We start from the raw sequence: 26,567 nt of genomic DNA on the forward strand, positions 1-26,567 counted from the left end.
CCAAAGATCACTGATTCACATGGGAGCAAAGGCTAGGCTGTCTGGTCCATTCCACAGAAGAGCTAGTGTAGCACAAATTGAGGAAAAGGTTAATGCTACGACAGAAAGATGCGAGAACACACAGTGCATCATAACTTGCTGCATAGCTGCAGCCCGGTCAGAGTGCTCATGCTGACCCCTGTACACCACTGAAAGTACCTACAATGGGCATGTGAGAATCAGAACTAGACCATGAAGCAATAGAAGAAGGTAGCCTGGTCTGATGAATCATGTTTTCTTTTACATATGGCTAGCCGAACGCGTGTGTCGCTTACCTGGGGAAGAGATGGAACCAAGAAAACTCTGGGCATATGTTCAGATGGGTAACCTCAGGTCCTGGCATTCATGTTGATGTTATTTTGGCACCTACCACCTAGGTCTCTTTCAGCAGGACAATGCACACTGCCACTCTGCAAAAATTGTTCAGGAATGGTTTGTGGAGCATGACAAAGAATTCAAGGTACTGACTTGGCCTACATGTTCCCCAGATCTCTAATTGAGCATCTATGGGATATGCTTGACAAACAAGTTAAATCCATGGAGGCCACACCTGCTGCTAACGTCTTGGTGGCAGATACCACAGCACACATTCAGAGGTCTTGTGAAGTCAGTTGACAGTTGAGCTGCTTGACACCATATTAGGCAGGTGGTTTTAATGTTATGTGTGTGTGTGTATATAATGTGTATATACACACATTATATATACATATATATATATTATATATTTATATATATATGTGTATATATATATATATATATATATATATATATATATATATATATATATATATATATATATATAATGTGTGTATATACACTCCTTGACAAACAAAACCAAAACTGTAATGTTTGTCCGTAGTAATGGTGACATTATGTTAAATATATTTTTTTGCAATAAATGTAACATTCAGTAGCCCCATTCACCATATAAAATGAATATAGCCATAAATGCACTGAATGGCACTACAAATACAATTCTATATATTGCTTTAAAACTCTTCTTCATTTCATATTTGGTAACAAGGTTTTTTTTTGTTTTGGTTTTTTAATTTAATTTATTTCACGAAGAACATTTCCATCCCACTCATATTTAAATATTCTCCATCATTGCATTTAGAATCATTATTCAAAGGAAATATTAAATAATACCAGTCAAAAGTGCCGAAAAGCATGATATGAGAGAAATATAATTCAAAATGTACATTTTATACAGAGGCTATTTTTTTGGTGAATACAAATGTTTCTCTCAAAAAATCCTGCTTATTAAATGGTGCAATTATACAGAAACTGTGCATTATCAGTTTGAGGGGTCCCTGCACCCCTTATAGTCTTCTCCCTTTGGTTTTATTGTACTATGTACATGACTAAGAAATAAAGCAATAAGCCAAGTTTTTGGTATCTCACGCTTTTGTTCCAGCTTTTTAACAGAATTGTGACTTTCCCAGTCATGAATAAATAATCTTGTCCTGCACCCCCAAACCCCCCACCCCCCACCCCAGCCACAACCAGTCTGTGTTGGGATCAATATCTCTTAACATCTTACTTATTTTATTACTGCTTTTGGTTTTCTGGGGCTGATTGAGAGTTTCTCAGAGGAAATCTTTGGTTTTGCTTAAGTGTCCGTGACATTTAATCATGACTTTCCTTCTCCGTTTAATTCCGGCATGGTCAATCAACTAATCCACCTCAATTGATTCGCTGCTCTCGCTGATGGGTTTGCACTCGTTGGGCATCCGCTGGTGTCTGCTAAGCTGTGTGGCCTGTGTGAAGCTCCTCTCGCACCGCTCACACCTGGACAAACACGAAACACAGACAGCATACTTAGCGAGGGCCATCAGACGTTGTGAATCATCTGTTGCTGCCTTAATGACAAGTGACACTTGAAAGTGGCTGGGAAGCTTACTGGGCCAGAAAGGTGTAATTGCTGCCCACACCTAGGGGCCTTGATGCCGATGATGAGCGAAGGCTCAGACGCCTCTCAACATGGGGGCCTGTCAATAATCTGAGAGAAAGGGGTGCCCCCAGAGAGGCCTGTCTAGATAAGGGCCCGCATCATTGTCACTTACAATAGATAAAGAACAAAAAAGAGAGTTTTGGGAGGTTGGATATCAAAGGCGAGCATCTCTTGATGGCTTGGTTTTAACTGAGCTGCAAGCAGTTAAACAGACAAAAAGGTTTGGGACATTACATCAGCTGGGCCCTGTTTAGCACATAAAGATGTCTGGATTAGGAACATTTAACAAAATATGAGGATCCAATTAGAAATCTACATGGAATCTATGTTTGACAAGTAGATTTTATCATTGTTTAGATGACAATGGACAGAAACATAAAAAATGCATGACACACATCACACTGGACTGTTTTCCCCAACATTATACTATGTCCAGCCAGCAATTATTGACTTCATCTAAGAATAATTAACCGTCAACGTCTCTTACACACTTGATATTCCAAACTGTAGATTAAGACCTGTTCCGCTGAAACACAAATTTTCAGATGAGGTTTATGTAAAACACTTCAGCATTCTCCACAAACAAAGGAAAAATGCCAGCCTTATCCTATCAAGCACATCAGCTCAATGAGAATAACTCAGGCATATTGATTGACTAAAGATTTCTGGGGAGTTTCATTAATGTCTTTGTGTGCTTCTTTCTCTCTAAAGCTCCTGAAGTGCTGATGACACATTTGCGTATCACTGATTGCTTATTAGATAGACTTGTTACTGGATTGCTCTGTTCCCAACAGCCCATCTCCTCACATTAAAATCACTGTGTGAGATGATAAGACAGGGTCCTTTTTTGGACTGTTAGTCAATTTAACTTTACAACTTTTAAAAATGTAAAATAATAATTGAAGAATTTGAGGGAAAAAATTAATTATTTAGATTAAGGCAAGATGTGGAAGGGGGAGTGATCAAATTGCCAAATTGCTCAATAATCTTGAGTGAATTAGGTTGCAGTTACTGGTCTATGTCAGATTTATTAATGTGACCAGCAACAGCTTGAAGAAAAAATATCTAAAACAATATACTAGAGAATTGTATTCTTCTTGGGTCTTGGAGGTTGCAAAACAAAGAACATTATGAGAATGTAGAACAGAATTTAGCACCTTTTGTAAATGCTGTAATGTACAGCAATTATATGAAGGAAGAAAGACGTAAAGATCTACACCACCACCTAAAATGTATGGGGTTCTTTTGTTTGTTTGGCCATTTTTATTTCAGTGCAAACATCAATGAAATGTCACATTTAATACTGGAATGACATTTTCTTATTTCAACTAATGATTACCTTCAGCTCAGATTTCTGTGGAACTAAATTTAACTGTGCATATAATGACACCAAGTCAAAAGCGATAGCGTTTACATTCAAACTATTTAAATGATGTTTTTAGGTAAATCTTTTATTGTAGTGGTATTAAATGATACTAATTAGCAGCTTAGTTAAAAACACGACCCGGATTTGGTGTGGAGTCAGGGGAAAGAGTTAACATCAAAAGGTCACATGTAACTTACTTTCTATTGACTTAAATGAAATCCAGTAACTGCAGTTCATGCTCAACTTGTTCAGTCTTTTTTTAGAAATTCTGTGTAGCTTGCATCTTGCCTTCCACAAATCTGGGCACTTCAGACAAAATGGGAATTCCAGACCTAGACAATAATATTTTGCTCCCATAAGCCATGGCTGAAGGAATGTCAGTGTTGGAAATACCAGTATGGGCCAAATTCAACCCAACTGTTATATAAAAATTATAGTGGTTTACACTCCTGTAGTGAGGGAACTGGCAATGCACTGTTAATGATATATTCACACTATTTCAATAGCTGTAGTTCAAAAGATCATTCATAGTATATTTTGTAGATTGAATCACTGCTTAATGCCAAAGTTTTTATACAGGCTGTAACACTCCTGTGCACCAGCACTCTTTCCAGCGCTTGTGGCTATTTGTGGTTTGCTTTGCTTCTGAGTAAATATAACATCGAATAGTCAAAGTGTGTGTGTGTATGTGTGTATGTACATGTTTTGTCTTACTCTCAGCTCTATTACTAGCTACATGCTTGAACTGACCTTATTTACAAGTCACTAGAAGCATCGGCCAAATGAATAAATAAATGAAAATATATGATTGTATTATAATATTCTATATTATTATACTATGTTCTACAAAATATGCTACATAATATATTCTTATACATGAATGCATGTCTAGGAAGCAGTGGTACTCACTGTTACTTACTTGAATGGCTTCTCCCCGGTGTGGGTGCGGATGTGGTTGTTAAGTGTCGTGGCACCAGCAAAAGCTCGGCCGCAATAGCCACACTTGAAGGGGCGGTCACTGGAATGTGTTACCACATGGTTGCGCAGCTCTGAGGGCTGGGCAAAAGACTGTGAACAGTGTCCACACTGATACGGTCTAGAAACACATACAAACACACACATGCACACAGGAGCACATCAGTGACAGCCCACTGCTGTTACCATGGCAGCATGACCTTTCATCAACAACAGGGCAAGGAACACAGTTTAGGCCATCTATCAATATTTTCACTTGCTCTGATGGTCAGGGATTCCTCTGCTTTTTTTGTTCACAAGTGCGTAGCTGTAGCCGTAATGACCTCTGTTAATTATTAGCCCAGTTTCAGTTAATCATGGAGAGCTGATAACAAATCACGAATTTATTGACAATTAGGGACAACAAAGGAAAGCATTTACAGGCGTAATTAGATGAATTGACATTTCAACTGTGCCATCAATTACATTATGTATTTGGAGGGGGAGAGAGACAGAGAAAGAGAGACATTGGCTCAAACATCTTGCATTTCATACAGTTTTACGGAAATTTGTGACTGAAGTTTTTCTGTTGGGAGATGCATTGATTGTGAATATTTTAACATGATAAATGTTTGGTGAGTATTTACTACAGCGGCACTTGTGATTAATGTCAACATATTGTTTATTGCCGCACTGGGCCCTGGCGCAGCACAATATTAGAGATAAATTGCCCACTGAACTGAGTCTGTACCGAAAACATACACAAGCCTTATATAAACTTCTTTAATCTTGCATTGATAATAAAACTATGACTGTAGTCTACTTGTATGTGTACAAGGATTGGTGTCTCTTTGGTAGCTCAGCAGAGAATCTGACTTTGAATTTGTTTGGAGTTTGTTAGAATTGGTATTTGGGTGTTTATGGTACAGATCAATATTGTAATTAATAGCTCTAAGGAAAGCTTTGCCTATTGCAGGAAATGCAACAAACTTAGGACACAGTTTTGACTGGTTTAGTCAAACAAACAAACAAAAAAAAGAAGAAAACCATTTTTGTGGTTTAGTCAGCAACATATAAGCAAAGCTCCATCTTGCATGATGGTATACCCAAATAATTTATCCACCTTGAAATGTTCATATAGAACAAAGATCAATAAATATGTATAGGCCACATCCCATAAAGCATAGCTGAGAGCATTTGAAAAAGATTCCCAGGGTCATTTATGGCACTTGCTTCAACTCCAAATACCAACAGATCCAGATTCCCTTGTTCAGCTAAATTTTATCTGCACCCCAGGGTCATAAAGTTTAATATTGACAACCCTTCACATCGACTTCAACTCCTAGGGTATCCCAGCAACATTTTTCTTGTCTATGAATATTAGTTTATTGAATAAGTGGCATCTGTTTTCCTCTGCATCACCGTTAGAGTGGGTATTTCTTTGTGACAGCAGCAACTGATTTATAGGTTTGTATGCACCCAAGAAATATAGTGCTAAGCAAAAAATTTCCAATACGTCCTGGGCCATATTTAATTAGGTTTAGAGATGTTACACACAGTAAATTCCAGAGTGGTCAGCGATGCAAAACTGTGTGTAAATTGTCGATTCTGTGCCCCTTATACAGTGATGCAGAGAAGTTACATTTATTTTATTTCCTACCATCCTCTCAAATATTGCGCTAGTCAGGAACCCTATAATGAATGCCCATAATTATGGTACATGAACAAGCTAACGTAGCTTTATAAAATTTTCCTAATGTCTGTTACTAGTAAAATGCATGGTTAAGAATAGCAACCGAATTCCACAACGTAATAAAAGTGAATAAAACCCCAGATCCAAATACAGAGATATGTTTTGGAGTGGTGTTCATTTTAACTTTATCATACAAGTACAGTACACAATTCTCTACACTTCTAAACTAAAAATGGTGAGAATTAGCCATTTGTCAAATGCCTTGCATCCAAATCCTGCCCATTTTCACGTACAAAAATGTGAAAGCATGTTGAGATTTTAACATATTGAGCCATAAGATTTTTACCCTAAATAATAATAATCTTAATAAGCTTGATGAAGACAAAACATTTCAACTGTATATTGATTTCTACTTCTAAACAATAGTTAAATATAAAACTACTCAGATATATTCAGTGGCATGTAAATAACATTTTTACACATTGACTCTTTTTGGAAAAAAAAATATGTTGGACAGAACGTTCAATGTCTTGATATTTTTATAGTAAGTTCCATTAAATATGTGATGTTGCAAGTCAAAGAAGGTGATCACTTTCTTCAGCCAAACCAATCCTTCTGGACAAATCTACTGATGTCACTCATAATTGAACATTTTAGAAATAATTACCGCTATAATAATGGTCATGGTCATTCATATAAAACCATTAAACCACGCAAAAATGAGATGGGTGAAAAATGTATATGGTAAATTCTTCATTGCATAACTGGTAGTTTGTTTGGGGAGTAATAATAAAGAACATACAGCCGAGTCAATAAGTATTTGGGCAATAACACAATTTCTATAATTTTGCCACAATGGAAATGAAATGAATCAATCAAAATATGATTGAATAGAATTTCAGCTTTAATTCAGTGGGTTTAACAAACTGACATAAATATAAATATAAGAATTATTTTTAATGCTTGGAATCCTTTGCAGGCAATGACTGCATGAAATGTGGACCCCATGGACATCACCTAATGCTGTGTTTCCTCTCTTGAGATGTTCTGCCAGGCCTTTACTTTAATGCTTGTTTGTGGGTTGATGTCAGATGACTGACTTGTCTATTTATGAACATTCCATTTATTTGCCTTAAGAAGATCTTGGATTGCATTTGCAGTACGGTTTGGGTCATTATCCATCAGTACTATGGAGTGCCTACCCATCAGTTTTGCAGCATTTGACTGAATCTGAGCAGAAAGTATAGCTCTATAGACTTATGAATTCCTCCTGCTTCTTCTATCAGCAGTCACAATGTCAATAAACACCAGAGACCAAGTTCCACTGGCAAACATGCCCATGCCAATGCTGCTGCCACAATATTTGACAGATGACGTGTTGTGCTTTGGATCATGAGTCCTTCCTGTCTTTCTCCATATTCTTCTCATCCCATCATTTCTGTTACTGAAGTTAATCTTGATTTCATCTGTCAAAAGAATCTTGTTTCAGGACTTGCCAGGCTTTTTTTTTTTTTTGCATATATTCTAGCAATGTCTAATCTGGCTTTTCTGTTTTTGAGTATTACCAGTAGTTTGCATCTTGAAGTAAATACTCTCATATTTTCTCTTGAAGTAAATATAATGTATTTACGTTCATAAAAGCATCTCTTGATTGTAAACTCTGACAATTATATGCTTGCCTCCTTGAAAGTGTTCTTGGTTTGGCTCAATGTTATACGGGTTTTTCATCCATTGGCATCCGTTTTTCATCACCATGAAAAGAATTAATCAACTACTTTAGTTGTCTTTTGTGGTGTTCCAGGACTTTGGGTGATACTGACCTAGCCCATTCATTCCTTCTTTTCAAGCTTTTTGATTGTGCCACTTCTGAACTTTCTCTCTATCTCTCTGGTAAGCCTGATAACCTCCTTCACCTGCATCAACACTTATTTGGACTGTATATTGCGAGGTCCCATGAACAGCTGCAAAATGTAAATTCAGACTCCAGAGCTTTTATCTTCTTAATTTGTAAAGAAATAATGAGTAAACAGGCCACAGCTGGCCATAAAACTTTTTAACTTTTTATATAGGGAAAATATGGAAAAATGGGTGCAATTCCTAAACAATTAATGCAATATTTTTGTTAGACCCACTGAATTAAAACAGAAAGTCTGCACTTCATTCACATCTTGATTGCTTCATTTCAAATAAACTTATGCCACTGTACAAATACTTATGGTACCATCTGTATACTGTATCCCACAAACTATAATCCATGTTTAGTTAGTGCCCTTCTAACCTTTAATAAAAGCTACAATGCATAGACTCTGTTCTTTATTTTATCTGTGGGATCTATACTGCACGGTTTGAACACCATGGAAAGGCCTATGTGGCACATGCTGGCTCACATTTCATTCTAATAAAATGACTTAGCTACATATCTACACCATATTGCCAGATATGTGCATCTGTTTAGCATTTCTGTGCTCTCTGTTCCGCTTTTGCTGAACGTGTTGATAACTGTACTCTGTATTGTCTTATTAGTTTGCTTTAACTGAGCTACCACTGCCCTGAAGAGGATGTTAGAGTGTGAGTTACCTGTCTGGATTCTGTGTGCACACATGCATTTGCAGAAGAATGCGCTGCGTGAAGGTCTTGAAGCATTGGCCACATTTCCAGAGATGCCAGTCGCTGAACTCACTGTTAAGCTGGCTAGTGGATGTGGGACTGGCCAGGACACGCTGGTTCTTGGTGTTCAGCTGATTAAAGCCAGACTCCATGTTGCCCACCTTGTCAAGGAGAGAGAAGCTCCGTGAGCAGGGTGAGTGAGGGAAAACCATGGAGCGCTGCAGCATGGTGGGTGAAGAGGATTTGGATGTTTTGCTGAAAGGTTGCAGGCTTTCCTGTCGGGACATGGCCTCAATTACAGTAGATGGCACATTCACTGTTCAGAGAAACACAAATAAATGCAGAGCATATCAGTCAGTATTCTGTACTAATCATTGTTAGTTATTGAGTTCTCACTACATGAGTTACTAATAGCAGAACCAACATGACAACATGGCATCAAACACAAAAAATACAACACTTTGTTTCATATAGTAGTTTTAAATTCAACTTAAACATTTAACTTTATATTTAAGAGGGCAGAAGTAGTTATCTCATCCTCAGACATTACCATGTTCCACATTCTTTTGCAGTGCAACATGCTGTACACACAATAATAACATTACCACTGTAAGATGAGAAGAGCTTGGGCTTTCTTATTTAATAAAGCTAATCTATCCAGTCAAAATTTAATGTTGGATGATGATCAAAATAAAGAAATATGATTAGAGTTAGCGTTAAAGTTATGTTTCTCCTACAAGACATCTGGAGTAGTGTATCACAGGGGTTAATTTAAGATGCATAAGTCAATGTTGATCCCTTAACCATGTTTCAAGCTATCCTGTAAGCTAAACATTTCTATTCAGCTCCTTTATAGCCATTTGTTCCTTTGTATGTTTTGTTCTTCACCAAGAATCAGCGCAAGCCAAACTGTCTGAAAAATTACATGTAAAAGGTTATGGTGAAGACAAGGGTTACTGAGTGTAGCTTTTAGTATAAGTTCATTTATGATATCAAACCAAATGACTCTCTCACTCCATATAGGTCCGAATTTTGTGTGAGATTAGGTTTCTCTATAACTGTGCGTTCTAAATGAAAATGCACTTCATAGCACAAATAAAATTAGACTAGTATTAGAATACAACAAAACAAAATTCATCACATCAGCTTACAAAAATAACGTAAGTCCGATCTTTAGTTCCAGAAACATTTAATAAAGTTCTCTCAGTTTTATTTTTCTTTGTTCCAGGTTTTTTTACATACACAATTTTAATAATCTGTATTAAACTACCATTACCATAGTTCACCAGACGCAAGAGAATTTGGTCTTTGGTGTTTTTTCTCTTTTGGTTATAGTATTACAGTGATCAAATCACACTGTACACTTTAGAGAACAGTTTGGAGGGAAAGAGAGTTGTTTAAACAGAACAGCAACCAGACTAAAGCCATAAAATGTCTCTCATGTAAACACGAAACTGTCAGACTCTGTCAGATATCCAGGCATTCCACTCGCCAATGGGCTCAACAAATACAAGACCTAACTGTATGGGGTAAACGTTCATTTATGCTGAAAAAATAATATTTTAAATCAAAAGTACTTTCAAATAAATTATGGAATGTACCATGAACTTTGGGGGGACTAAAATGCAGTTGACCTCATATGCACTAACTCTGCTAATCTCTAAACTCCATGTATGAATTACAAAGTAGGCTTTAGTTAATAGTAATTAGGTAACAAAGACATGTATTTGGGTTCCTATCCTCCAAAACTGACTGATCTTCCATTAAGTTCATAAAGGAAAATAAACTGTTATGATAAACCATGACTAGAGTTCTACAGAGTAGGTGAGAAATGCTAAGAATTCCATTATTAAAATTAAAATTTGTCTGTATTTGTTTAACGTACTTGGTAGAAGCCACCATTTGTTTGGATGGTGTCTCGAACTTAATAAACAAAAGTAAATGAAGCACTGTGTACTCATCACTAAATGTACGCATATAGCACTGCTGATTTAGTAAATGAATGTGCTTATGAGTGGTGAGCTTACAGTTTTCATCCTGTGCGATGCACTGCAGGGGGATGCCAAAGAAGGAGGTGTAACTGTCATTGTACCAGACCAGAAGCTCGGTTCCTCGTGGAATATCCATACAAGCCCGGTAGAAAATACACGATCTGTAAACATGATTTGGGGTCTTTTTTTATACAGCTGAACAATTCAGTGTAAAGGCCATCATTGGTTATTTGGGAGTCATGAGACTTGAATTCACAACAATTTGACCATGAGATTAGAATCTTAAGTATGTGGCTACCAGGCTCCTGTGACTATACTATTTATGTTAAAATTCACATTTCCTTTCTTGGCTTGTTTATAACTCTCTAGGTTAAACCTAGTAAAATGATACACATGTCAGAATTTTCCAGCATTCAATGAGCCTACATGTCAGCACCTTTAGTCATATTATAATGCTAAATTTATATGTTAATAGTGCAGGGACTAATATTTAATTACTATTTGGTTTTCACATACTTCACCGTATAAACATTTGTAGTATGAATTAGAATTTGTTCTCACATGTTCATAGGAGCTCTGTACTGGGACTTGGGGTGCACTACAAATATTTGATAATAAGCTCCTTTGGTCTCTGTAGAGCTGCAGAGGCCTGTGAATTTTATTAATTCCTTTCACCGAGACACCAAAATAAAACAAGGGGTGAGACCATAAATCAAAAACATCTTGCAACCCATGAGAGGAAAAAAAATACACTATACCATGTACTTTATACCCTTGTAACAGTTCATCTCTCAGTTTGGCTTCACTTAACATAAACACTGGAGCACACAAATAAATGTACTCACACTAAATGACTCAGTTGGCTGCTGAAAGAGGGCTGTTTTTGGAGCAATGGGTGGTCTTGCGCGTTTTCAGAGGAGGCTGAACAAGTGTAAACGAACACCATCTCTTACAACGCTGCCGTCACTTCCAAAACGTGCACAGAACTCCACACCGGCCAAGCACATCAAAGGCCATTTTTTCCCCTTCGTCTTGGATAACATTTCCAGCGCTGACATGTATTTAGTATTGTGGTTGGATGAGTCATAAAGACAACGGTGGGGCGTCCCCAGTGCAAGTGAAGTAAAGCACATGCCAATGGACATTATTGTCAAGGCAAAACAAAACAGCCAGCTCAGGGTTGATCAATCACAAGTCGCTTTGAAGAGAATTCCATCTAGATATTGCAAATCATAACACTGGAACTCGATCCAGCTGACGGAGAAGACATTCCAGTGTGCAGCGTGCACGGGGTTGGAAAAACTCCTAACAGCTAGAACTTGTATACACAATAGTGTATAAAGAGGGAAGTCTCACCTCTGAAGATCCCTAAAGCAGTCCTCTTGAGTATACACCTATTTCGAGCAGTAAAGGGTCACTGGGGCCTAACAGTGAAATGACACCAAGCAAAGTAATGTTGAAGTACACACTTGAAACACTTGAAGACACAAAGTGGCACTGTGTAAAACTAAATCCCACTGATGATTGCAGCTCAGAGACTCATTCCACATCGCGGCCCAAAATTTCCTACTGACACTAGACAGTCACCAAAACCTCAAGCCATAATAATAGAGGCACTAAGAGCAGAGCAATAACACAGCGCCTGCTTATGGTTATCAAAGCAAAATTATACCCAGCCCTCAGTGCATATAGTCTAGACAGACACAAGGCTATCCAATATCAAACTGAAAGTACTACACAGATCCTTAATCTTGTCCAGCATGAGATTTCCTATGCCATGGCAAATATCAACATGAGACATTAGTAGCTAAGTGCCAGACAGACACTGATTAAACCTTATTTAGCCTTATTATAGTAAGTCATTTTCAAAAAAAATCTGCCAAATTAATACATGTAAATATAGTAAGCAATAGGACATCATATGGAATATGTCAAAAGTCTGTATGTTACCTGTACTGAACCACTGTCATGTTCTGTTCCCCACAGTGTCTGGCACAGCGGATGTACCTCATCCAGCTTGACTTGCTTGGATCATTGCCATCAATAAAGTGCTGTAACGTGCCCTCCTGGTCATAGATCTAAAAGGCAAACACAAGACACATAGCTAAAATAATCAAAACCAAAAACACTTAATTATGCAGCATGTTGTTCGTAAATATATATACAGAAAAATAATAAACAAACAAATAAATAAAATTCACAGATCACAGGTGCACCTACATAAACTTTTAGAGTACAGTTCATATTTCATCTCTGTATGTCAGATATTATTATGCCAGTCTGTAGCAATACATATCACTAATTTATGATTACTTGTAACATATTCTGGCAATGTACTTCTATAGCATATGATATTTTTAAAGGGCTTAAAGTGTTATTTAAAGCATGTAAAATTCCTGACTTGAATACTGGGAAACCACCCACTTTAGGATGCACCTTGATGCACATTCTGAAACATTATAACTGCTTTTGGAGGCAGTCTCATATGAGTGGTACAGAAAGTTATCGCTCAGTATCTGTGTATCTGACTGAAATTAAAGACTACATTACTCGTAAGAGCATGAATTACTCCAGCAGAAAAAATATGATCAGCAGTAGATTTGCATTGTTCTTTAGAATCTTTTCTATTGCATGTCTTAAGAAGTCATAAACTGCACACTTGTAAATATCTTCTCTTTTAATATAGCTAATTTAGATATTTACTACTAAAGCTGTGAGTAAGTAATTTAGCTAGTAATGTGTTTTTCTGGCAACACCAAAAATAACACCTTTAGCTTTCACACTTTCACAGTTTTGTAGTATTGTAGTATCACATTAAACACCAGTTTTGTGCATGAATAACCTTTAAATTATGCATCAGAACATGTCACAGTCTCTTACCTGTGAATATAATTCCTCAGAATGCACGCCATTAAGAGGTAACATTTTTGAATGGAAAATGTTCTTTATGAAAACACAGCTATCTATTCTTTCTTTAAAAAAAAAAAGAGAATAGATATGGTTTCACGTTGAACAGAAGAATAGACAGTGTGTCAAATTTTGCTAAATGTAAGTTACCAAATGGAGTGTCTGGATTATTTCCTTCCACTTCACTGAAGTGCTCAACACTGTTAAGTGTTCAACATTACCAGATGTTAAAAATGTTCAATCTTCAAAATATGGTACATCAGAGGAAGTGTGCACTGTTTGAACATTTGTTTCAATCAGAGAAAGACCATTTCTAATATAACAACCAAACATAAACAGAAAATCACAACATATATACACATGTTTTCAGCCATATCTCAGCATCTCTATCTAAACCACTATCCATCCATCTCCCAGTACAGAAGTAAGAGACCTTCTGCCTTGTCACTGGAGCAGGGCTGAATGAATGGGATTTAGAGACCCCTCTGACCCCACTGAGCCCCTGACATCCAGTTTGTCTGCACTCATTCCCCTTTCTTATCCTCATGGCTTTTTAGTGAACCTCCACCGCCTCTGACAGCATGATAGAATGCTTGGACACTGCTTACAGCAAAGCAGTTTGTTACACAAGCCCTGAGCCTAACCTTCCAGCTGCTTTATCGAAAAAGAGACACTTTATTTATGGATTGTTTAGCTCTGACTAGATAAATATCACAACCAATATAAAAATATAAAGTAAGTGTCATGCAAAAGAGCAAGCTTATATAGTGCAAATGTGCTGTTAAAATGGCAGATTGTTACTACTGTGAGATTCAACTTTGCATAACCAGTATTCATGAAACCTCTGTGATAACCAAGGCGTTGTGAAAAGAAAAGAAAACAAAAGAAAAGAAACTAATACAGTTATTGTGTCACATTTGGTAGCTCTCTGCAGCATGTTTGGGTGTATGTGGTCATATTGGTTAAACAACACGAGTGCATTATAAAATCAATGCTGGCCACAACAAAAAAGTTCAGCCTTAACACCATACAGTACGATAAAAGATGTCATAACTGTGAACGGAGGATGGAATTCTAAATCCTACCCTTCACACATTAACAGTACACATACATCTACACACATGTGGAACTACAAACATTATGATGAGTCCAAAATAGGATGCAGAGAGTCCAGGCATTCTTCTGGCCTGTGGTCACTTTACTGTGCATTTAATGCAGGAGGTCCTTCAAAGCCTGCTGAAGAGTAGCACCTTTCCCCAGAGCAGGAAAAGAAATAGGAGTTAGACTAAATCATGCAAACTACAAACCACATACAGGAGAGTGACAATTTAAAGGAAAAATGTAGCGGTACTGTAGAGGAATTTTGCTGCCATGCCTTGGGTCTGCTTGCCCGGTTAGAGGGAAGGGTCATTGAAAGTCAATACATCGTTGATTTACGTGATGACCTGATGAGTACGCAAACTATGTAAATCATCACGGTCTTCGCAGTAAATACAAGTACTTGATGGGCTTCTCTCCCTCATGTAGTCTAGATTTATCAGAGGGAGAACCACGTAAAAGAGAAAAAGATGTCGGGACAAATAACCATGGAAAAAAAGGACGTGCAACTGGCAGTTTTGTGCGTGTCGGCTTCCTAAATCCAGGTGTATTTTAGCGGCATGAGTGGTGCTCTGAGCGTTACGCGCAGTGTTGCCAGGTCAGTGGTTTTACCGCAATTATAAGCTACTTTTGAATTGTCGGCGTGTTTTTTTATGTCCATAATTATTTTTTATTTATTAAAATGTATAAGTACTTGAGATCGTTTTAGGATCTTGGTGAAAAAAATATTTAAAAACCGCACTAATTTTTATAATGCGCGTCAAACGGTGTCTTTCGTCACCCGGATCTGGCAACCCTAGTCATAACACATACGCCCGGAGGACGTTCATCGATTATCCTCACACTCAAATCATTAAACGAGACTTTTTTCGAATTGTCCATGTCGTAAAAGTAAAACACAACGTGGTTTAACACTTTGAACACATAATGGTCATGAAAACCAATTTTGTAAAACTAAATGGAATATTTACCATATTAATGCGCTCTGCGTCGTTTACTTGTTCTGGCACGAGAGTCATTACCTAATAAGAACTTCATCTCTTAACACATTGTGTTCTTTACTACAAATATATTTCCATTTTTTCCAGAGCGTTTTAAGGCTCTCTCGAGGCTTCTGACCCGCAGTCTGTGTTTTCCGCACAGAGCGTTCAGCAGGCTGTACCAGGCGCAGTTTACCTGATGAGCAGCAACCTGCGCTGCGCCTCATGACATAACCCTTTATGCTGGGTTTTCCTTTAATTTGTCACCCCCTGTATATCAGGAATATGGACTTCCAGCTGGCACAGCAGATTTATTCCGTCTCTGTCTTAGACATACTGAGAAAGTAGCTTTGCGCATTTTTAATTCTAAAAAAGACAATGTGGTGCACTGGACTATACTTTCTTTTTCCGATAGCTAGAAGCTTTAAACAGAAGCCTTTCGTATACTGAATGAATTAGACCAGGTCATAGTGTGATGATTTTTGAGTGATTTTTGTTTTATTTCACTTTTTGGTTTTTTCCTTTTATATGAGCTGCTGCTTGGCCACTTAACTAGCTTAAACATTTGTAAGCTGTTACTGAAAAAAAAAAGGTTCACAGAAAGATTCTGGCATGGGTAATACAATATAGAAACTAAAGAAGTACATAGATGATGCTCCTAAGGAAAATTCAGTATTTATTATGCAGTTTATATCCTCTGTATTCATTTCTCTTCCCATCTGTCCACACAAAGAAAGTACTCTTGATTTTTTGGACCTATTTCTTTTTACTCAGCTTTCAGTTGGGCCGTATAACTCCACCAGATGTATTGTTTCACTCACAAAAAATGTTTGTAGAATGGATTGTTTATGTTGTGCTCTTACTTCATAGCATTAAAAGATTATTTGTGTGCGGCATTGTATTTCACAGTTCAATGTAATATGTTCATCTGGGTTTCATCAGAATGTGAACACAGTGCCTGGCTTTTTTTTTTTTTTTTTGTAGTGCACTTTCATTACTATTTCATTACAAATTTATGCATACATGCTGCATAGTGAATCTCTCTCGCTTTTATATATATAACTACTTAAAAGCACTTGATATTATAAATAGAAGAGGTTTCATATAAGCCTACCACATAGTTCTACTTGGATTTGAAATAGAAATGGAATTGAATGCTTTTCACGTGTTGACCCAAACAATGAGTAATATATGGCAAACCTGGGTGGAAAACACACTTTGATTGATAGGCGTCATTGGGCCCTAATGCACTGAGTGAATTAGGCCTGTTACAGCACTAAGTAAGAATTACAGTAAATGCCCTATAAAAGCAATTTATGTCATCTTTACTCCTGTCTCAGTATCTGACTTTGCTCCAGCTGAGCCAAACTCTAATTACACATCAGAAGACTACCAAACTACCAAAAAAGAAAGCACAAATCAGCAATATCCAGATAAATGCAACAGATAAGCACAAGTCAAATATCTAAATTATATCTAAAATAAAGGGGGGGGGTGACATGAGATCATTATTTATTTTTTTGTTCTTTTTGCAGCTTCATTACATAGTCCCCATGAAAGAATGTATTCATTTCTGACCATATCTGATCTCTGAATATCTGCACATGCTAAAAAGCCTCTGGTGTAAAGACATTATTGAGGAGGGTCGGTTCATTGCAGAAGAGAACTGTGTCAATAGCTTTGCAGCAATTGTCTATAACTCGGGGTGAAATCAATTTTGTAAATGATTGCAATAATCAGGGAAATTGCATGGTTTATAAATATCCTCGTATGGGATTTTAATGGGGCTGAAAACATAGTGCTAATAATCTGTCTAAGAAGTCTAAGAATGAAGTCTTGGATATAACACTATGTGCTATTCCTAACCAATTTAACTGATAGACACTAAAATGCTACAGTGGATTTAAATCAAAATGCCACATGGAGAATGCAATAGGTATAAGTAACAGAAAATGAAATATTGCATCCAGAGAAAAACTTGAATTAAATGCTTAAAAAAAACACACCAAAATGACCAAATCCTAAAAGCTCTCTGGGTTACTTTTTTCTCCTCATGGTATTACTGTAGGTCTCTGTGTGTAGCTCATCTAGCCATTGATTTCGGCTGGTGGTGTCCTGTCACTGCCTTACTTACTGTTCAATGTCTTTCGGACCGACATTTACAGCACACTGATTGGACCCTGTCACTGACCAAATGCTGTAAATCGTCCTTGAACAGCTGCTCATCGATAGCTGAGCCATGGGGAAAGATAGCGAGAGAGGTAGAGAGACACTCAGGCCCAACTAATCCTAGCTGAGAGTCGCTTGACCTCATGCCCTTATTATGGTGAGTAAATCAGGCCCCTCCAGCCATTAAGCTCTGAGTTGAGAGAACCTTGGTCCCAGTGGCACAGGGAACACTGAAAAAGTCTGTGTGAGTCTGGAGCATGGAACACTTTGTGTAATGGAACTGGCATGCCTTATCTGAGGAAACACTTAGCAGCCATCGGGCTGAACGGAATGGGGGCATGTAAGTGGTACAGCTCAGAGGGGATGCAGTGTGTTTGCGATAGTGTGGCTCTGGTATCTTTTCACAAAAACACCTTCTTATAGATGTTTACCTTTTCAGTTTGCCTTATTAGATCAAGTGGTCTCGTTTTTTTTCTCGCTGTTAATGATTCAGTGAACTTTAGAAAATTAAATAATAGAACATAATGAAGAAGTTGTAATTAAACTGTACTATACAATTATGCTATTATATATGTATAGAAAAATGTTTTTATAGTGTCAGTTTATGTACTAAAAGTTTCCCACTTTCAGCATATTTGGTGTCTGAAATGTTGCACAGAGTAAGAATGATCTGTCGGTTCATATTCCAGAAATATTTAGTTTGCAGTGTTTCATGCAATAATTGCAATTTTTGAGTCATAAATGACACTTAAAAAAGAGAACAGATTACACAAAAAAAATCAAAACAAAAGATTCTAATCTAAACACTGTACAAAGTGGTGGGAATAATTAATCTCATTCCTGGATATTGTGGATTAAAATAATGTGTAAGAATGTGAGGGGAAAAGAATGGGTGCAGGAATACACTGTTAAGTATGAATACCAGCATGTTTTACTTCCAAATAATGAAACTGTTTTTGGGAACCTAACGTCAAAAAAACAAAACAAAACAAAAAAAACAACATGGCTCTAAAGGTGTTTACCTTTTAAATGCGGATACATTTCAAATAAAATTGTTCCACCATCAACATGCTTTCTCACACAACAGAGCCCTGGATCAAGGGGGAAATGGAGCATAAAATAACTTAAAAGACAAATTATGGAGCTTTCTATGTCAGTGAACCGACGTTAAACATGTCACTCCTCATTCTGGCAAGTAGAAAATAAAAATAATTATCCTGGCCTGTGGCCTAGGCACTTTATTATTACTCTAGAACACCCACTGGTGCCTGCCAATGATGATATCATTGTGGACCGTCATGTTCACACAATGATAGTTCATACAGGGGTATTGCCAGTGACCCCCTGACCACTGCTGCAAAATATTATTCCTATCAGTTAATCCCTCAGCACCTGGTCTGATCAATCTAAACAAGTCCTAATCTCCAATATTTGTGTCTACTTCAACTTACTATTTTCATACATTAATCTGACCCTTTATCATTTCAATGGTATTACATAAATATTTCCTGTAAATGATGTAAATGATTTCTACATTTCAGGATAACACAGCTTTGTGTATTTTATACTGATTAACAATATGTAGAACCAGCAGTTTAAAAAAAAAGTCATTTACTTTAGCTAATGCATCACTTAATTTAGGTTAAATTAAATTGCATTTAATTAAAAATTAATAAAAATTAATATTGCTTAAATTAAAAAATCAATATTTAATATGCAATTGTTCAATAGCATTAATGGCATCACAGCTCTCTGATTTTAAAATACATAAAATTCAAATATGAGGTTGGGTTTTTCCTCACATGCTGAAGTAGTTTATTTAATTGAAAGCTAAATTTGATGACCATACTAAACAGAAAAGAAGGCAAAGCACAAAGTGTTATGTCAGCGCTTTAATGTTTAAATATCCTATGAGGTGAAGTACTATTTTTAACAGGTAATAATTACGGACATTTCATATTTAATTTTAAATTAGGAATTATTTGTTGAATGATTTATCCAAAACAACGCTCTGAACATACTGTACATTTCCCAAAAGTCTGGGACAACATTACCCAGTATTTTGTGAATGTAACAAGTAAGTAGCAATGTCATTTATAGATGATAAATATTACTGACTGTATTCAATATTGTTCAAAATCGAGGCCCTGTGGGAGTCCTGAAAGCCGTGTGTATAATATTATTTGATCAGAAATATTCATGCCTTGGCATGGACATTCCACAGACAAGTTCATGAAAAATCCTGGGTGAAGCAAAGTCTGCTGGGAAAGATTACAGGCTTATAGACCACAGATAGTACAAACATAAAAACGCCCCCAGTATGAACAAAATGAAAATGGACAAGAACCCAGTGTTTTTAATCTAAAGAGATATATTAAGGTTTTGTTGAACACAGGCAACTTGAACAAATTTAAGAAACATTTAGAATAGCTAGTATATAGTTATGTAAGCACATAAAGCTAGATTAAGTGTTTCTTGAGCCCCTTTAACAAAAAGAAAAAGCTGGAAAAAATAACTAACGTTTATAGAAAAAGTACTACTCCACGAGGTTCTGTTCAAGATATTAATTACATTTTTTCCCATAAGAGTGTCACAGTAGTGTCTTATATAGTAATCTGAGTCACATTAAAGCATTTGATAGAATAATTCATACCATTTTATAAATATAAGACCATACATATACATCAGTACACAATTATACTGTATATTACAGCGACATCAATTTCAGTAGTTAAACAGAAAACTAACTTAAGAGATGTTAGCCCTGTGCATTACTAGCATATCGTTAAGAACAGCGTCTAGCACCATTTCCCAAGGCTGACTCGTGATTAATTTTCCACACAACCAGGTCATCTTAAAGTCCATACACTGTCACTGTCACTTTTGAGCTTGACATCAAAAATGCACAATCTGGGGATTTAAGTGATCAGCAGTCACAACAAAGAGTGATTCTGTAGTAATTCTGTAGCTTACATTTGATCAACAGTGATTAAATAGTTTAACACTTTACATGCCCCTAAATGAGAGAGGGCTCCTTCACTACTATAGCACGGAATATTTGGTTAGTTTTGTTCCCTCACCCACCTCAGTTCTGTTTAAGCTGCTGGAATTTTTACAGCCCTCCCTGGCCAAGCAAGTGTTTAAAATGGCGTCACACAGAACATATATAACAAGTAATAGTGTTCCATTCTGTCTGTGTGGGCCTCAACAACAGCAGCCTGTATTTGGATGGAGAGAGCTATAGCACACCAATAACAAACTTTGTACCAATATCTTAAAAGCAGCCTTCTTGCAGCAGTTATCAGTTGGCAGTGATCTGTTCTAGAGATCTGTTCTCATGTTGCAACTACTTGCCATACAAGAAGATAAATTGTATTTGTCCATGTCTATAATTAGAGAATCTAGGAAAGGATAGCTTGTAAACGTGTCTAAGTGATGATAGTTTATGTCTCAGCTAAACCACAGTTCTGGATTCTCAGCTGAATGGCAATTCACTCGCAGTATCTCTCGCTCTCTTTCTCCCTTCTTCTCTGCCTCATCTCTCTTGTCAGTTGGTCATCTTTAAAAGCTGTGACCTTTATTTCTCTGGGTGTGCATGGGGTTTTTCACCCTTCATATTCTCTCTTTACACTGTGCTGTTTGAATCCCAACATTTAAAGTGTTTTATTAAAAGCTTACAAGTGCAAATGCATTCAAAAGTTCCTGCAAATTTATTTTACTCAGTAATTATTCATTCCAATTAATCTTATCCATAAATCGTCATACGCATGTTTTTGTCAAGGTTACTGAATTTGCCTAATTTTGAAAAGGCTTTGACTCTTGTCAGTTCAAAGTCAGCAACATTTCCCAAAAGTCTGGGAAAACTGGAAAAAGAAAATACTAACCTCCCATAAGTGTCTTGTGTTGCGCACCGCTCCAGACTGCACTTTGTCCAGAAGCAGAGGAATACCCTGAAAAGGCCCAATCCAAGTGCCCTGTGGTATGCGCTGGGCAGCACAGATACCATAGCCCAGGCCTGGCACTGTACTGGTGCAGAGGCAGACTTCACGGGGTAGGTCACGCAGCCACTCGGGAACCTCAGGAGGGGGCACAGCAGTGGATGCACTACTTGTCCCTACCAGGCGCCGCAGCGAGTGCAGGGGCCCGTGCATGGGGCACTCACCGTTCCGGTTATCTGCACACATGTCACAGCCTGCAGGACAGTGCAGTGTGAGAGACTGTTAGTTATCCCAGAACCCAGATGGGACCCCTATGAAAGGACTTCTACTCCTAATTACTACTCCCATTACTGCTCTCTCCAACATTGTTAGAACTGTACATGAAAACATTTGTATTCTGGTGGCCCATGACAGAAAAATGCATTATTGAAAATTCAAAGCTCATGTTTGAAACAAAATACATTTTGTGCTCAGTTGACAGATGTTATTGCCTTTGCTATAATTATTAGAGCATTTATATTTTTTAATGATATCCAATACATCTAAATTATTATTCTTGTTTAAGTTCAAGTTTAATCCCACAGGCAGTATCGCACTATTCAATTATTTACGTATTAGATTTAATGTTTATGCATATGAGATAAGGAAATTTATAAATCCATGCAAAAATGTCATGTATAGACCAAAGCGAAAGGACTGTTTAATTCGATATTTACAGATAAAGGCAATAGTTGCGATTTGACCAACATCTAGGGTGGTAATGCTTTATCCATTGCCATGTCAGAATTTGATGGACATTAACCGCTCTCAACACACATTTTACACAAATTAAGTCACGGGTTTTAAAATGTATGTTCCCTCTGTAATCTGCGCTCTTTATAAATGAGCCCAAGCGATGTGAAATATGGTCGAGAGAATAGCAAATGTAGATAAAGCAGTCCTGCTGGCCCCGGGAGACTCCCATATAGCGCGCTGGGATGATGAATAGCGGCCGATGGGACAGATCGATCTCTGATCCACACTCACTCCACTCTCTTCTACAAAACTATACAGCAATTAATTGTGGCTTGTCCCCCCTCCTCCATGCCTCATCTCCTCGTGGCACGTATCGATGGAGATTACTGCTGATGGGCTGTTTTATCACCTTAAATAAACAGTCACCACCTTTTCAAACTAGGCTTTAATATGGTTATTTCCCCTCAGTGAATGTTAGGTTATTAAGCCCTGTTTTCCTGATTGCATACTATTAGACAATTATAATCAACCTACAGGAATAAACGGACTGCTACTTCACAAACACAACACAAATTTGGAAAGATTCGTTAATGGACCTCTAAAGGACTGGTGGGTTTAATCAGTTCATCATCGAAAAGTTCTAGTTTTAGTCAGTCTCTTTTTTTAATATAAAAACGAATATTAAGATAGTTACATATATTGAAATTCGGGTTTTTGGGATTTTTATATATAAACGCAGTTTATTGTTAACGATTAAACCCCGATCTAAAAGCCAAAATACAAAAATTCACAGAATTAACAGAATCGACTATTGTATAATATTGTAGATGTTAATTCGGTACTGGTGATTTTGGTGAGCATGTTTTTAATATCCACTTTGACAACTTTTTTGTTTGATGACCTGCAAAATAAAAGTCACCAATAAATCATCTGACGTGGCCTGTAGGCGCTGAGGATGCGCTATTATTTAATTCAATCAAAAATAACTCATCATTAAACTATATTTCGCGTGTAATTATGCTTCTAAAATTGCTTCATATTGTGATATTTGCCAGCAAATTATTTGGTACATTTTGTAACGCTTTTGTGCATTTTTACATTAATTTTACAAAGTTATACTAATATACATAACGCACAAGTGATGGCCACACAGCAAAAACTACATTGTTCAATAAAAAATTGCAGTGTTTACATAACTGATTCAGTGCTAAATGTTAACAGATTGACAATTTAAGTTATTCACTATTTTAAATAACTTTTACAATGTTTAGGCTACTTGTGTCCACCTAATCTGGAGATTTCAGCACAAGAGATTTTGCTGTGCATCTTACTGAATATAATATTGCTGTTTGTCAGGCCATAAAAAGGCAGTGGTCCATGAGTAAATCTCAGGCGCGTGTATGTGTTTTGTGTGTGCAGTGTCAACGATCAAGCTTTTTGGATATCTTGGATATTCTTAAAATTTACGTACGGTTATTGACATCACTGGTGTGATTGTTCAATGGTATAATCTCCATCCTCTGCTGTCCGTATAGATAGTAGTCCAGTTCCTCTGAGGTCAGCTTCAACCGGGACGGTTTGTCGTTAAAGTTGGACTGCAGGCAAAGTTCCTTGGACTGAGACGCGCTGCTGTTTTCGGCCGGTGCGTCCTCGGTACAGAGAGTGTGTCCGAATAGCGCGAGCTGCGGCACGGACAGCTGCGTTAAACCCGCGAGCGCGGACACAGCAGGAGCGCACGAAGAGCTCGAGGACGGCGTTAAAGGGGCCGGTGCGGTGGTGGAGGAGATTAACCCGGTTCTCTGGCGGAGGCTGTCCGCAGCTACAGGCACTCGATCGGGTGCCGGAATTTGCGGAATTGCGCAGTTCTTCAGCTGACTCTGCGGGAAAAGCTGCTGCCAGTGCTGAAGATAAGTCGGGTCCACTTTGAGGAAAGCAGAACCGCTCTGATCCCCCGGCTTCAGCATTTCCAACTGCAACTACGGAATAAAAATATTTATAAGATATTTACGCTTGTTTAATGACTTCCACGTATTTACTTAGCCGTCGTAAGTTAGTTAGCAAAATTTCCTAACTTTCTTCTAGAATGAAACATGCAAACATAATAAAGCAGCTGTAAAATATGTTAGTTCACAATGACTTTTAGAGAAAAAACACACAACTTATGGGGATTTTAAAAAAGTGAGTATCCGAAGTGAGTTTGATGAAGCTATGCTTTGTATTCTTCTAGGGTGAGTGTGGACTGTACACATCTCCCGATTCACAAAACAAATCGCCCTGTTCCTCCAAAACCGCGCAGAAATGTAACAGCACAGCACTTACCTTTTTAGCACAAACGAGTTTGTCAGAGCCGACAAATGTCAACTGCGATTCCTGGACGTTTACACCATAACGGTCCTGACCGCCGAAACACTTCGTGAAGTCTGTGGATGGAGAAAAGAGAAGCCGTCATCTCTTCCTCTCTCTCTCCCTCTGCCCTCCTTCTGCTGTGGCGGAGCACGTGGGTTGGACGCGAGAGCGGGGCAGAGGGACAGAAGGGGGGTCGAGCTGGCACGAAAAATTAACGCCACACGTCTTTGGTAATAATATTCACTAAATTAGGCTCTACACGTGCAACCGAACCCGTTTTATTTGATTGCTTAAGGAGCAGCTGCGATTAGCAAATTAATGGTCATAAATTTTGAGTTTGGGATTTAGATTTTTTATCAGTTGGGCCTGAATGAACAGAGCGAATCAGCTAAGATAGTGGGTGGGCTAATGAAGAGGACTCATTGTTATATTCATTAATACACAAAGCAAAGGCCAAAATGTCCTCTGGTTTGGGCTCGATCCGAGTAGGGTGTCTAAAGATAACGAAGCACACTGTTGTTCATGCGCCTCGATGTCCAGCCGATACGTTCCCCCAGACTGTCGGAGACGCTTTGAGAAAGTTATGGCTGTTTGGATAGTCTCTACATGTCTACACGCAGGGCATTTTACACGATTTCACTCCAGAGGGGTGGTAAAATGTTTGGACTGGCGTCATTTTGACAGGGTCATTCATCATGCTGAGGTCTCTGTAGATTGATAACGAAACCCAAACAAAAACATAATCGTCTGAAAATGAATTCATGTCTACAAGTGCAGTTGTCCGCAAAAGAATGCGAATAATAATAAAGCACAGAAATGTTCAAGTTATTTTAAACCTTTGATTTCAACCTTCGTTCATAACAAAACTTTTAAGTTCACGTCTACGTCATGAATAACCGAGTCCAAACAGACTTACTCAGAAATTGTTAGACATGATTATACTGATTTATTATTATTATTATTATTATTATTATTATTATTATTATTATTAGTACTGTTATTATTATTATTAGTACTGTTATTATTATTATTATTATTATTATTATTATTATTATTATTATTATTATTCCATGGGCATGGCCTCTGCACCTGCTACGATACATTCAGCTCATTTCGGGTCTTAGCTCATTTGACAGTAATCATGCTTTACACTGCACATGACAGCGCACTGGTTCCTGCGTATTGTTGCGCATTTTTCAGGGTGTTGGTGTTGTTGATAAATGACTGGTGAAATAAAGTGCACTCGAAAGGGGACAGGGGATCGATACATTAACTGCTGAAATGTGTCATTTTCTTGGTCCAATAACGAATTATTAAAGCTAAACGGAGCATATGAACTCTGGTTAATTTGTATATTAACATAAGTGTTGTCGCGAGTGAGCCTAAACAAGCGCTGTGTTCATTTCCTTAGCGGCCACCTCTACTTGGCATTCAATTAGGACGTGTGCATTTCTTGTTAATTAATTCGCCTGATGCCTGAAAGACAAATGAACGGCCCTCTCTGACAGGAGGCCGATAAAGAATTCAGCCACCTCTCCCTGTGCCCCCAGTGTCTCATCTTATGGTTTTTAAGGTCACGGCACGTTGGAGTATATAATGCAATTAACATATTTGTATATTCAGATAGGAGCTGCTGGTCATCTTGCTATCGGTTACTCACTTTTAAACACATCTGTAATATCACATAATACAGTATTCATTTCATTTTCTTCCAGTGAGGCTTTGTAGGTGACCACTAAAAACACTGAGAGTTCACTAACGCATAGAATTGAGTTTTTAACCAAATACAA

The 26,567-nt window shown here is 37.6% G+C and overlaps 1 protein-coding gene across 2 annotated transcripts; it reads right to left on the reverse strand.

Annotated features, from left to right (window-relative positions):
* Nucleotides 1-855: 855 nt before the first annotated feature.
* On the reverse strand, nucleotides 856-24,896 carry prdm6 (PR domain containing 6). 2 transcript variants are annotated; one of them, XM_058389005.1, is made up of 8 exons: nucleotides 24,751-24,896; nucleotides 23,903-24,407; nucleotides 21,643-21,950; nucleotides 12,555-12,682; nucleotides 10,641-10,765; nucleotides 8,584-8,929; nucleotides 4,269-4,455; nucleotides 856-1,830 (listed from the first exon to the last, which is right to left on the reverse strand). In XM_058389005.1, exons 2-7 carry the CDS (start codon nucleotides 24,393-24,395, stop codon nucleotides 4,275-4,277), a joined length of 1,581 nt encoding a protein of 526 aa, XP_058244988.1. In that variant the 5' UTR covers nucleotides 24,396-24,407; nucleotides 24,751-24,896; the 3' UTR covers nucleotides 856-1,830; nucleotides 4,269-4,274. The 2 variants fall into 2 exon arrangements, with proteins under 2 accessions (XP_058244988.1, XP_058244987.1); XM_058389004.1 differs by having other exon boundaries at nucleotides 859-1,830; nucleotides 4,279-4,455.
* Between the last annotated feature and the right edge of the window lie 1,671 nt (nucleotides 24,897-26,567).

Source organism: Hemibagrus wyckioides, linkage group LG05, assembly GCF_019097595.1.
Source record: "Hemibagrus wyckioides isolate EC202008001 linkage group LG05, SWU_Hwy_1.0, whole genome shotgun sequence".
NCBI lineage: Eukaryota > Metazoa > Chordata > Actinopteri > Siluriformes > Bagridae > Hemibagrus > Hemibagrus wyckioides.